Source organism: Falco rusticolus, chromosome 18 (genome assembly GCF_015220075.1).
Source record: "Falco rusticolus isolate bFalRus1 chromosome 18, bFalRus1.pri, whole genome shotgun sequence".
NCBI lineage: Eukaryota > Metazoa > Chordata > Aves > Falconiformes > Falconidae > Falco > Falco rusticolus.
The window spans coordinates 4,458,799-4,471,882 of NC_051204.1; the positions used below are offsets into that span (position 1 = coordinate 4,458,799).

The window sequence follows — 13,084 nt, forward strand, 5'->3', positions numbered from 1 at the left end:
TTTTTTTTTTTTTTTTTTTTTTCCTCTTTCCCCTGCTCTCCCTCTTTTTCACAGAGATACAAATGTTTAATCTCGACCTTCCAGCAGTGCCCCCTTCTCCTCCCCTCAACCTGCCAAAGGGACCTTTGGCTCTAGGACAGGTCGAGGAGATCGGAGAAGGAGCACGGTTCAAAGGGACCGGGCGCCTTTGGAAGATGTCAGAGAAATGTGTAAGTGCTCTATGTCTCTTCCCCTACTCGTCCTTGTCCCCCCCTGCTCCGGAGAGCCCCGGAGAGCGGACGGGCTTCATGCTCCAACTACTGCCACCAACAAAAATCAATGGCGTGGCCAGCACAGAGCAGGGGGAACCAGGGATGCAGCGTAGCTCAGCCCTCCCTGCTTTTAACAGCGATCCTGCCGACAAAACTAAGTCCTTGAATTCTGATTTCCAACCTCTCCTGACGCGTGGGCTCCCAAATATTTTTCCCAGTAGCAGTGCGGAGCCCTGTACAGCACATTTCAGCCTCCTGACTGCAAACTCACCGTTACGTACCTCTCACCGGCCCCCTGCAAGGTTTCTGTCGTTGCCCAAGGATTTTGGGCACCAACACACTGATCTGAGCATGGGGTTTGTTTCTCCTGGAAGACAACGCTCCTAAGGGATAGATACCTGCTAACCAGCCTTCCCTCCTTCCCATCCCCTCTCTTCCTGGTACTGGCATGTTTCTAATTCCAGGGCGTGAAATGTGGTTAAATTGTGGAAGAGTTTGCCCAGGTCTGGGCAGGCTGTCACCCCTTGTGGTTACGGACTGGTCTGCTGGCCATGCTGATGGTCTCTTAAAAGAGTCAAAAAAAAAAAAAAAAAAAAAAAAAAAAAAAAAAAAGGAAAAAAAAAAAACAAAAAAAAAAAACCCCAGACAAACGCAGCTGGGCAAGCAGCCGGCAAAGACCACCTTTGCACATTCAACAGCCGCTGTTTTACCCCTGACACTTCTGTCCATCACATGCTGCCCCCAACCCAGGGATAAGGAACGCTTGTTCCCAGCACCCAAGGACCTGCTGCTGGCCAGAGGGCGGTAGGTACAGCCTTTACGGGGCATCACACACACAAACGGGGCACTTCAGGGCTGGATTTAGTGTGGCAGCCCCGAAACAGCCGTTCGGCGTGTTGCTCTCGTGCCCAACGCTCCTCAGTTGCAGAGGGGGCAGCAAGGCGGGACCCCCGCTGCAGAAAAGAGACCCCGCACGGAGCAGAGGGTTTGGGTGGCACCTCTGCTCGCAGAGGGGAGCGGGAGCACCACAGCTGGGGTGGGGGGGAGGCGGGGGAGAAAATGAAATGGGGGGGGAAAAAAAAAAAAGTGCAAGCACACAATTGTGCCAAGAGCAATTTCGGGGACAGGGAGGCAAAATGAGTCAAAGCGTTTGCAACGGAAAGATCTCGGTTCAGAGTAAGTCCCAGGTGGATGGAAGGTGGCACCGCTCAGCCCGTGCCCTCCTCGGGGGGCGGCTGGGGACAGGGGACGTGTCAGCAAGAGCCGCGTTCGGTGCTTCTCTCTAGGCTGTGCTGCAGAGGCTGCAAAAAAGGGACTTCCCCCCCCCCCCCCCCCATTTTTCTACTTTTAGCTGCCATCTCCATCTTTCCAATAGCTTCTTAACCTTGTTAAAACATTAGCTTTTCTTTATAAAAAAAACCCTATATATATATATAATATATATATATTTCTGAGCAGACAGCAGTGTTCTGCCCAGTTCACAGAACTGGAGGCTGAAATCAGAAAGGTATTTTCTCTCCTTTTAGCCTTATTCAACCATTGTGGTGACAATCTTCCAAACAAACAAAACCAAACCAAAAGAAATAAAATAAAATAAAATGGAAAAAAGATATTTAGCAGATGAGTTTTGCCTATAACAAGCTTTTCTAGTACTATCAGCACAGACCCACTGCTGACGAATTTGAATAGTGCAAACTAGTGTAAGAGGCAGTGGGAATGTGCTGAAAAATATCCGTTAAGGTCTGACAGCTTCTTTTTTTTTTTTCCTTTTTTTTTCTTTTTTAAGACCCTCAGAGTTGCTATTAGCTGGAGTCTTCCCGCCTGCCCCCAGAAGCTCTGGATTTAACCAGGGGATGAGGAAAAGAAGGGGCATTTGTACGTTTGACGTAGATGTTCCCCTTCCCTCGGAGCTGCCCCACCTGTCCTTCAATCAATCCATCGCATCCAAGCTCAGAGGAAGCAGATTTCTTTGCTGAGGTTCCAGGCTGCAAGACGGAGTTAAGGTCAAAAGGTGGAAAACAACGAAGGGTCCAATGTCCTAGCTCAGGAGACTGGTCATTGTCCCATTGCTTGGAGATCCCTTTTCACAAGTGCCCAAGACCAGTGGAAGAACGTGGTTTTGCCAGACCGGAGCGATTTGCGGTGGGTAAGAAAGAACAGGGACCAGATCGGGGACTCTCTCTTCCCCACACACATTCCTACCTCCCAGCTCAGCCCTGGGAAACAGCTGCCGGGTTCAAATGCACCTCCTGAAGCTGGCTAACAACAGGGGTAATGCTAGCTACAGCCCCTTTTTGCAAGCTGGAATTTTAGCCTTTGGAAATCTTGGAAGGAAAGAGTGAGAGATGGCACAAGGAGCAGGAGTGTGCTTTTCACGTGAAAAGTACAGCACCGAACCGACAGCAGCTGGCAGAGCAGATGTGGCAACGTCCTTGACAGAAGTAGGTGGCTTTCACCTCCTCCCCCAGCACCGGTCCTTACCCATCGCTCCACCACTCATGTCTGTTCAGGCTGGGTTTGGATCCAGCTGAGGTGTCGGGGCTTCGTACGATGGCTATAGAAAGAAGAGCATCCCAAGAGCCCAGCAGATGAAAAGCAGGTGAGAAATCTCAGCTACAGGACTTCTTCTTAACCTCCCCATCTGGACGAAGCAGACCACGTAGGCACTGCCACCACGTCCCACTTCCCCAGCTGTGTCACATCCCATGCTGCCTCCGAGGGCACTGCCAGATTCCTCGGCACCGTGCAGAAAGGAGCCCTCAGCAGAGGGGCCTCCCTCCACCAAGGTCTTGGCCAAGGATGCTCGATGGTCTCTAGCGCCTTGGCCTGCGGGGCTACACACACGTCAACACGCTCGAGACTGGCAGGCATCTGGTGGTAACTCACTCCTCCAGCCTGCGTGGAAACACAGCTTCGCTTTGAGCATGTGTGGCACGGACCAGGGTGGCAGGCAGCCCCCCACCTTCACTCCTCGCGATACCAGGGCTCGGTCAGAGACGTACTGTCTTCCAAAGCACCTCTTGGCATTGCCCAGCGGCAGGAAATGCTTCTTGGAAGCCTTGTGCTCATTGCTCTAACAGTATCAAAGTTGACTGGAAAGCCACATTCCCCTGGCTGAGAGGAGTTGGCTGCTGGTTTGTTCGGGGTGAGGGGGGAGCTTAGCCCTTGTCCTGGGTAAGAGGAGCTCCCTTTTCATTCATGCTCTTTAAAAAACAAACAGAAAAAGAGACGCAGAGGAGACAGGTATCAGTACCGGACGGGCAGCAACCCAAGGGGGCAGAAGCAGAGAGCCCTGCTGTGCTGCGGACCTGGCCCTGCTCACCGCCACCGCTCAGGCTCCTCCGAGATCAATGGAGACACGGGAGCCCCGGGTTTCCCCTGTGCCCAGTTCAGGCCGAACTGGCCCCTCAACCCTGGCCTTTGGCTCCCAAATGTCTCCAACCAGGGCTGGACCTTCTGGGTACAGGAACAGGCCAGGGGAGGGATGGAGGAGAGATGAAAGTATCACACCATCAGTCCCTAGACACTGGTGTTCCAGTACAAGGCTGCATTACAGAGAGGCTGTAAACCTCTTCACAACCTCTGCTCTCGGGTGCAAGATTCCTCCTAAACCCTGGGTTTCAACATGCAGTCACCTTCGCATTTCCTCACGCGGCTCCCGTAGGGCCGGCACTGCCAGGGGGACATTGTCCCATCCAAGTCTCAGGGTGAACGGAGACAAATCTATGGCCTCTCTCTGCCTTGCTCCTGCAGCAGGTCTGGCGCCTGTCTGCACGCAGACACAGAAGGGCACCTCGGGAGGCTCTGTGCCTACCCACGACCCTGCCTGGGCCCTACAGAAGTCCTTGGAGGTAGGATCAGGATGTGACTCTGGCTAGTCAGGGATGCAGCAAAGCCAGCCGAGCGTTCTGGCCCTGTTGCCTAAGCGGCGCCCTCGGTCCCCCACGTTAACTGTAGCGCAGACTGTCTCTCCCCAGGTCTGTACAGCGCCTAGCACCACGAGCTCAGTGGGGTTAGGGTAGTGCTAGCAGCATACGCACCGTTCCTTTCGGGGTGTTGCCATCAGCCTGCAGGTTGAGAAACGGGTTAGTCTGTGCTGTAAGGACGGGAGGGATGCCTGTCCCCGAAGCCAGGAGGCTGTTCCCAGGAGCGTTGAGCGGTGGGGTGGCCTGGGGGGCCATGAGGGCATTGCTAGGGTTGAGCTGCTGCGGGGAGAGGGAGGCCATGAGGGAGCTGCTGCTGGGGGGCGGCTGAGGGGCCGAGGTCATCAGGGCGCTGGTGCTGGAGTGCAGGGGGGCGGAGGTGGCTGCCAGGAGGCTGGTCATGGACAGCTGGGACGAGCTTGTCATCTGCAGCCGCTGCAGCTCCCTCTTCTGCTGGATTTGCTGCATCATCTGGAACACCAGGGCCTGCTGCTCCTGCAGGGAAGGGTGAGGAAGAGAAGTCAAAGGAGGGGCAAAGGGCACAGGAAGAGGTGACACCTAACACAAAGGAGCCAGGAGCCACACGGGCACAGTCCACCCCAGGCAACGCTACTGGGGACACGGAGAAAGTCCCCTTGATCCCACCTCTACACGCAGAGAGGAACAGTCCCGTGTTCATTCACAGCCTGCGCTTAGGACCTTTCCAATCCCGTCGTTTCCTGAAGCGCAGGATTAACTAACCCTCCCTAAGACACCTACAGGCACACAAATCTGCTCAGCTCTTTCCACTCAATCGACCCATGGATTTTAAATCTGCGGCGTTCACCGTCCTGAACGTCGAGACCGGCTGCTCATTTCCTTCCCCAGCCCGTCCTGCTTCACAGCTCAGCCCTGACCCGCAGGGTCAGCGTAGGTGAGCCGGCCTCGGCCTCGGGGGGGATGAGGGCCACAGCTCACCTGCACCCCGAGGGATGCCCTCGAATCCAAGCAAACTGCGGAAATCACTATAGCAACCATCGACCAATGCGGCAGGCTGAGAGCTGACATTGTGCCCGTACCCACAGGGATGCAGCTGATGACACGGTGACATCAGCTGCTGTAAAAAGCAGCCCTTTGAAATTTGCTTTTCCTGGGTTATAAATAGCCTGACCCAGAAATCTATCCAAAGCAACGGGCCAAGTTCATGGGAGACATAAACGAACACAGCTTCATTGACGGGAACTGTTAGCGCTCCCGTGCAACTCACCGCAGGGGAGGGACACCAAACAGGCTTCTGCTGGGCAAATGAATGTGGTTCTTACACACTCGGGGGCTTGTTTACCATCGATCCACGCAGCCATTCCCACAACAGCCTGGGACGGGGCTGCTGTTTTACCCAAGAGGATGCAGGCAGAGAGCCAAGATCCTCAGAACAGCTGCCTGATCCTTTTTCTGACCCCGAAGTCCTCAGCCACCCACACAGTCCCCCTGGCATCTCCAGTTCTCCGTGTCAATGTGCCCAGACACAGCTCACTTGCCTCAGGACTGAACAATTTGGTGCTTATCTCTTTCTAACCTCAAGCAGTGGCTTCAAGCGAGTTCCTCTTCTTCTGTGGGCCTCAGCACATCTGCAAGCCCAGAGACCAGGGTGCTCGCGGCAGCAGGAGCAGACACGATTTGCATTCAAAGATGGCTGGAGGAGGTAACAGCACTCCCGATTTTACAGTGGCTTAGCGTTACCATGTTCTCACACCCTCAGGATGTGGGAAACGCAGATTAAATTTTTTCCTTTGTACAAAGAAGTTCAAATCCCCATCTCCTCTCCTCCAGGAGGTGCCGCACCTTCCTGCCTAAAGCCTTTCTCCTCACTCCACCCACAGCAGCCGGGAACCACGGAAAAGGCACATGGCTCTGCAGCCCTGTGGGCAGGGGATTCATGTGAAGGAGCGAGCCCGGTGTTTTGGTCTCTGCTCTGAGGCTTTCCCATTAAACAGTTCATCAGATAAAAGGTGCCAGCAGGCACGCTTACCGGATTAAGCGGCTGGGAAGTTAGGAGCTGCTGAAGCTGTTGGAGCTGCTGTTCGTGTTGGTGCAAGACGTGCCGCTGCTGCTCTGTCAGGGGACTCAGGCTGGGCATGCTGCAAGGGGAGCAGGGCAGGGAATGTCAGCACAGCCCGTCTTGGTCCTGCATGCACAGGGCCTCCCTCCCTCCCTCCCGGTGCTAGGCTTCTGCTGGAGAGGGCAGGGCTGTCCCCGCGGGCTCCCCATCCTCACCTGCTCAGGCTGGTGGAGAGCTGCAAGGTCGGAGGCCCGCTCGCCTGCGTCAGCGCGCTTGGAGGCTGGGCGGCCTGAGCTCCGTTCAGATTCCCCAGGATCCCGTTGATGGGCATCTGCTGGCCTCCTGCCAGGGTCCCCATCAGGCCGTCCACCATGGGCACCGTGGAGAGGCTGTGGCTGGCAGTGGTGCCTCCCCCCAGCCCGCTGCCTGCCACCCTGGCCAGGCCATTCACCTGCTGCACCCCGGGCAGGGGTAGCGAGGCAGGACTCTGCTGCAGCATGGGCAGGGGTGGAGGAGTGCTGTGGAAGGACAGGGAAGAGCTGCTCCTGCTGGGGCAACCTGAATGAGGGTCCTGGGGGAGAAACGGACATAAGAGCATCGGACTTGGGGCAGCTTGTGAAAGGTCAGCTCAGCTCTGAGGGTGCTTTGGGCAGGAGCTGGAGGTGGGAAGGGGGACTGTAAGTGCAAGTGCAGGTGTACGCTCAGAGGGGTCCCAGAACTCAGCCAGGCTTTGCTGGATGTCTAGAAGTGCAGCCAGAATAACCTAGAAGCATTCTCATCTCACGCCCGCAGACTCAGCTACTCTACTCAGACCCTCAGCACTGAGATGAACTGAAGAACGGGAACTCCAGGGAAAGAAACCTGATTTCTGGGCCTGGACTACAAAGCTTTAGGAGCTGGCTATCAAGTCACAAGTACTGGGACTGCACTGCTCTGTTCCCTCCCCAGGTCCCTTCCCCAGCTGGCTGGCGGATGCGGTGGCCAGTGTACCTCAGAGGAAGTGGAGAGCGAGTTCTCGATCCCGAAGCTGTTCTTGCACGGGGGGCTCTTGCTGATGCTCAGGGAATCGTTGTTGCAGACTGTACAGAGGAAAGAAGTAAGGATGCAGAGTCAGGGGTGGAGCCTGATGTTGCCACAGCAATAGCAGGGGACAGTGCATACTGCCAGTGGCTACAGAGAGATAAATGGGTCAGATCCTCCCCACTGTGACCCCCTCCTGCCCACCCCAGGGCACCACCATGAAAGGGCGCAGGGCGATGCATCCCACCGGTCCCCTCACCGTTGGGAGGCAGGATGTACTGGGCCTGGCTGCCTGAGCCGTTGCTGCTGGTCACCACGGGGAAAGGGACGGAGAGCTGGACATTGAGGAGCTGCAAACGCTCCTTCTTGGCTGTCAGTGTCATGATCTGCTCCTGGAGCCGCTGATTCTCCTTCTGCAGCGAGTGCAGGGCTTTGAGCATTTCTACAACTGCAGGGAACGGAAGGAGGGGAAGGGGGACAGGGTTGGAGGAGAGAATGGGGGATGGAGGAAAGAGGAGAAGGGGATCCACAGGAGGTACCACAATCAGACCACACTGGGGATGGAGACTGGCCCCAGGTCACAGTCCCACTGCCAGCTACTCCCCCACTGCACAGACTAGTGCTTTGTACCCCACCCGGCTCCTTTGCCTGTGGGCAAAATCCCAGCTGGCTCCCAAAGAAACATGCACAAGGACCTCTTCCCACAGCCCGTGCCCCGAGTGAGCCCCAAGTGACTCACTGTTTACGCCGGCTTCCCCGTTGCCCTGCTTCTCCAGGAGCTGCTCAATGTTTGGAGTAGCCTGGGGAACATTCTCCAGCTGCCCACTGCTGCTACAGGACACCGTCTGGTCAAAGAGGGTCGGCAGGCTGCTGATGGGGGACCTGGGGAAGGGTTGAGGAGACGTCAGAGATGCTTCCCCAGTCTCCACCTGCGCTCCTCTGCTCCCTTCTCCCCACATCTCTGCCTCACACCGGGAGCGCCTGCATCCCTCCCAGCTTCAGCCTCCTCCGCTGCACGTCAGGAGAGCCCTCTGCTCCTGTTAGCAGCCCTGGCTGGTATTAAAAAGCAAACCTGCCTCATCCCACCCCATTCCCAGCCCCAAAGAGGAGGGAAGCAGCTGGCCCTGCTTTCCCCCCCCCAGCCCCCCGGTCTTCTTCCCTTTCCTTGCTATGTCATCCCAACGCTTCCCGGGGTACCGCCGTGCCCCCGCGGGTGCGGAGGCAGCAGGGGAGGGCTCCTGAAGGACACTCACATGGATGAGAGGCTCTCCTGGGGCGACGTCCCTCGGCAGCCAAAACTGCAGTCCTCCAGGTCCGGCTCTGGGTGGGGAGAGGGACAGAGAGGCCCCGTGTTCATAGGCGCCAGCCCCGGCAGGTGCCCCGGTGTCCCCGGGGGCGGCGGCGCCGCTCCCCGCTAGATGGCAGCACCGAGCAGCGCAGCGCCCCGCCACTGCGGAGGGCCCCGCCCGCCGGGGGAGGGGCTGGTGGCACTGCGTGTCACCCTGTGTCACACCGCCGCTGGGAGCGGGGGGGGGGGGGGGGGGATGTCACCCTGGCAAGGTCACCCCCGCCACCCCCCACCCCCCACTCTCGGCAGCGGCCGGGCGAAGGGGCAACGCGGGGCCGTGGGGCGAGGGGCAGCCCCGGACCCGCGCCCCCCCACCCCCAGCCGCAGAAAGCGGGTTCGCCTTCAGCTGTAAAGCTGCGGGGGTGGAAGGCGCTCTGCTGAGCCTGCGGGGATGAACCAACCCCGCACACAGCCCCGCTGCACCCCTGTGCTTCCAGGATCTTTCCCGAAACCCAGCTGGGGTCCTCCAAAGTTTCCAGATTCTCAGCTCCTTTCTAAAAAACTTCAGTGTCCAGAAGCGGCGCCCCCCCCCCCCCCCCCCCCCCCCCCCCCCCCCATCCCTCTGTCCCAGGGAGCTGGGACACGACAGTGCTGGCGACAGAGCCGCTGCGCGCGTGCACACGTGCGGAGATCTCCCGTCCAAAGAGTAATCAAGAAGGGAAGTATATTTATCTGCCATTTGCTTTCCACCCCCAGAGCCTGCCAGGCCATAAACACACGTTCCCCTCGCTCTGGGACATGTCAGATGTTGTGACTACAGCCTGCACCAGCTGGCTGACTTGCCCCTCCTCTTCTTCACACAATAAGAGACATTTCTTATGTGCAAGAATCCAGGAAGTCTCCTGCAGGGAACGCTGTGATTTACAGTGTAATGCCCCGAGCAGGGTATTTTCTACTGCTGAGAACAAGCAAACGCAGCTGTTGTTCGGCAGCTCCTACAGACAGGTACGAGTGGGATCCTCACTCCTTCATCCCCACGGGGACATCCTTCTGACCATCAATTACAACCGGTCCACCCCTCTGGGGAGAAGCCACTGCTTTCTGGAGGTGACCAGTGGTTGCCAGTCAACAGCAGCCTCCCAATATAAGATGCCACGTGGAGACAAATCTTGATTTCAGGGAACACCACAAGGCATGAAATCTTCCTAAGTTCTCCAACCAGGATCAAGCTACCAGAAGGCTGGGAACGGTCAGACCACAGCACTGCTTCTCAGCATCGTTTCCACCCAAAGACCACCTAAACCCTTTGAAAAACATTCGCAGCCCACCGTGTGCAGCTCTGCCGCAACTGTTTGAACTTGCAACCCAATAAACATTCAGTTAAGCTTTGACCGCCTGCTTGTTACCGTCACGTTGTTCGCCTGCAGCCCAGGGAGACTGCACACATCTATACAATTCTGGCTTTTTGAAACAGTACCAGGCTCCGTATTCAGTTATCTCCTGGCCAACACCACCCTGTTGTCTACAGAACGGGGAGACGACTGAGTTATCACACAGAGACAGCACTTTCCAAGGCAGCAAGTATGAAAAAAGAGGCTTGAAGACAACTAGAGAAGATAAATACATTTGGTCTGTCATCATAATGAGGCAGGATCCAGGACAAGCTGTGGGAGGAAGAACTAGACAGTAGCCAAGGGAGTGGGAAGATAAGAATCAGACTTTTCGTACTGCCAAAGGCACCCTGGTATCAACCTGCATCAGTGATAACAGTTTCTCAGTTCCCCCACCTGTAAGACAGGGTAACACCATTTCCCTGGATCACGTTAAAATTGTGAAAAGCTCAAATATTACTGCAATGAAAGCTATGTCTCCATGGGATCTGTCTACACAGACACTCTCAGGAAAAGTAATCTGAATTACAGAAAAGGCAGGATTACTTAAAACTTCACAACGCCCCGTTAATGACCTGGGATTAAAACAGTTACCAGGCTTTTAAGTGAAAATGGCCCCACGCAGGAAGTTTAATGCATCTTAATTAATCCCCCTGGAAAAAAAAAAAAAGTGAATTTGGCTTAACACCCTCTGGGCCACCAGCTCCAGCAGGAGATAGTGATGGACAAACCTTAAACGTGACAAAACCCAGAAGCTGTTGTGAAGGCTGCCTGGAACGGGAAAAAAACCCCCATGTCCTGAAGCTTAGAAGATCCCAGTCAAACAAAAAGAGCAATCTTGGAAATGGAAACTAAGGATCAAGCTTTTTTGAGCACTTTGGATGTTGGATTTTGCCTCCATGATTCATCCATTAGTAGCCGCAGGGCTGGAACAGCACCCAGACTGCCAAGCCTCCGTGTTGTGCCTGAACCACAGGGCTATTCCTGACAGTTCACTCTCTTCCTTCCCTTGTCAGCACCTTGCCAAAATAACAGCCAAGGGGAAGTGGCAGTGGGTCATCTCTCTTGCTGATTGCCACGAGGAAAGAATAACTCTTTGAATCGTCCCATTCTTTCCTTAATTTCAGGTGACTGAATCACTCCTGACTCACAGCTCCCGTGCAACGGCCTTGACTCCCACTGGGGTCAGCGGCGCAGTTCCCTTCCCATCGCACTCAAGCAGACGCAAACTGCTGTGGGGGGCACACAGACAAAATACTGCCAGGGACACACGGAGAGACAGACAGGCACCTTCCATGAGCTTGCAAAGGTCCTAAATAAGCATACGTGGTCATTCATGCTTTACATGCAGGCATGCACACTTGTTAAGGCAAGTAAGGGCACACTGGTGTCAGATTATCTGGAAAACTCAGAGCCGCCTCGAACGAGGACTGTGTGTTTTAAAGTGCTTGTCACTCAGTGTGACGCTGGGCAGAGTTTCACCTCCCAGGAGTTCAGCATCCAGCATGCTGAGCTGCCAGCATTTCTGGGCTAGGGGAGCATGAGACAGTTGCACCGCTAACTGCAACATCTGAAAATCAGGAGGGTGCTTTTGTTTAACTACTGGTGCAAATCAAAAATCAGGCCCACTCTGTTTGGGGAAAAAAGAAATTGTACGATACTTCAAGTTTCCTGCTTATTAACCAGGCAATTTTCCAAGAAAAATGAATTTGCCTTGGTGGGAAAAAATGAGCAGTTGTAAGTAATTCAGTGTTGGCACATTCACGTTTGGAAGTTGAAAACAGTAGATTTTGTTGCATTCATGACAAAGCCAAAGGGGAAGGGCAGAAAGTAACTCAAAACAGAAATGGAAGATGAAAATTAAGAGTGTGGGTTCTCTCTCATTTAAAAAGAAACACAGAAAACAAAACCCCAAGAAATACTTTTAACTAATTTTGAGCAAGCAAAAGCTCACAGTAGTTTTTGCTCGCTTTGTACAGCTTTAGTGTGTAAAAAGACAACAGCTCTCTGCAGGGAAGGACTTAATATCCTTGCACTTTTCTAGTGCACATCCAGGGACACACGTTATCCAGCGGACGCACCAGCAGATGTGCTTTTACAGGATTGCAAGCCAGCGCTTCATTAAGGCAAACACAAGCACCCCCTGCCCTGGGGAAAAAGCCACTGTCCCTCTCTCCTAGCCCCTGGCTCTCACACGCATAGGATGGGAGCAAGCAGGAAGGGCAGCTGGAGAACTATGGATGCAGTTGTCTCGACTCTTCCAGGGAGACCCCTTTGGAAGTCCAAACTCACATACCTTCTGATTCACGTACCTGCCCGGCTGCTTTCCGACTGATTTAAGAGCGGGTTGATTGATAGCCCAGATGTGAGGGGGCTTCCAAAAATATGTGAGGAAGGGAGGCTAAATGTTGAACCTGCCAGTGAGAACACCTACACGGCAAAACAAGGAGGGGTGGGGAGAGAGAAAAACGACTTCTGAAAAAGGCAAGAGGAAAGTAACTTCATTATTCCATCTCTTCCTGACTGCTGAACCCAGCTTGCTCATGAGAGAGAGTGTTAAAAATATCTCCTTGGAAGTCTCACTAGACAGTTGAAATCTTCCCAGCCCCATCTCAGAGCCAAGAGGTCTGACTGAGCCATGTTAACACGGAGGCTGTAAAACTAACTCTCTTCTCCCTGCAAAACACCTCTCACAGTGAGCTCCCGACAAAGGCCATGGCTCCGTCTCCTGGCACACGCTCAGCCCACCCAGCTGGGACGTGCGAGCCCTCCCACCAAGTTATCTGTGCTGCAGAGCAAAGGTAGGGCTGGCACTGGCGGCACGATCCAGTCGAGCAGCAGGGGATGAGCAGCACGGACACAGCACACGCCAACAGCCAGGCCTCCGCTACCTGGGCACCGTCTGTGCTCCCCTTACGGTCAAGGAAAAGCAATGTGTCCTTTTAGGTTGCAATTCCTCCCACCCCAAAAGAAGCCGCGTGGGCTGCGACACAAAATTGTCTACTTCTTTCTACTGACTCGAAGGGAAGCTGCAGTTGGCAGCTCCTCTCCAAAGTGAAGGAAGAGTAGCTGTTCCCAAGTGGAAAAAGCAACTCCTCTGTGCCCACAAACTGGCCCTGCTCTGTCCAACGATCTCCTGAACTACAGTCCCTCTCCTGGTCCTGATGTTCTTA

General features: G+C 54.8%; 1 protein-coding gene across 4 annotated transcripts in view; it reads right to left on the reverse strand.

Moving 5' to 3' along the window:
* Positions 1–13,084, reverse strand: part of MLLT6 (MLLT6, PHD finger containing) — a 47,382-nt gene continuing 34,298 nt past the window's right edge. For all 4 annotated transcript variants that reach the window (XM_037411114.1, XM_037411112.1, XM_037411110.1 and 1 more), the window contains exons 12-20: positions 12,224–12,341; positions 8,486–8,552; positions 7,972–8,114; positions 7,492–7,680; positions 7,203–7,291; positions 6,428–6,783; positions 6,183–6,291; positions 4,292–4,669; positions 1–3,454 (exon numbers count right to left, since the gene is read on the reverse strand). In XM_037411114.1, coding sequence (XP_037267011.1) covers positions 3,410–3,454; positions 4,292–4,669; positions 6,183–6,291; positions 6,428–6,783; positions 7,203–7,291; positions 7,492–7,680; positions 7,972–8,114; positions 8,486–8,552; positions 12,224–12,341 — 1,494 coding nt within the window. In that variant the 3' untranslated portion in view covers positions 1–3,409. The remainder of the gene's footprint in view (positions 3,455–4,291; positions 4,670–6,182; positions 6,292–6,427; positions 6,784–7,202; positions 7,292–7,491; positions 7,681–7,971; positions 8,115–8,485; positions 8,553–12,223; positions 12,342–13,084) is intronic.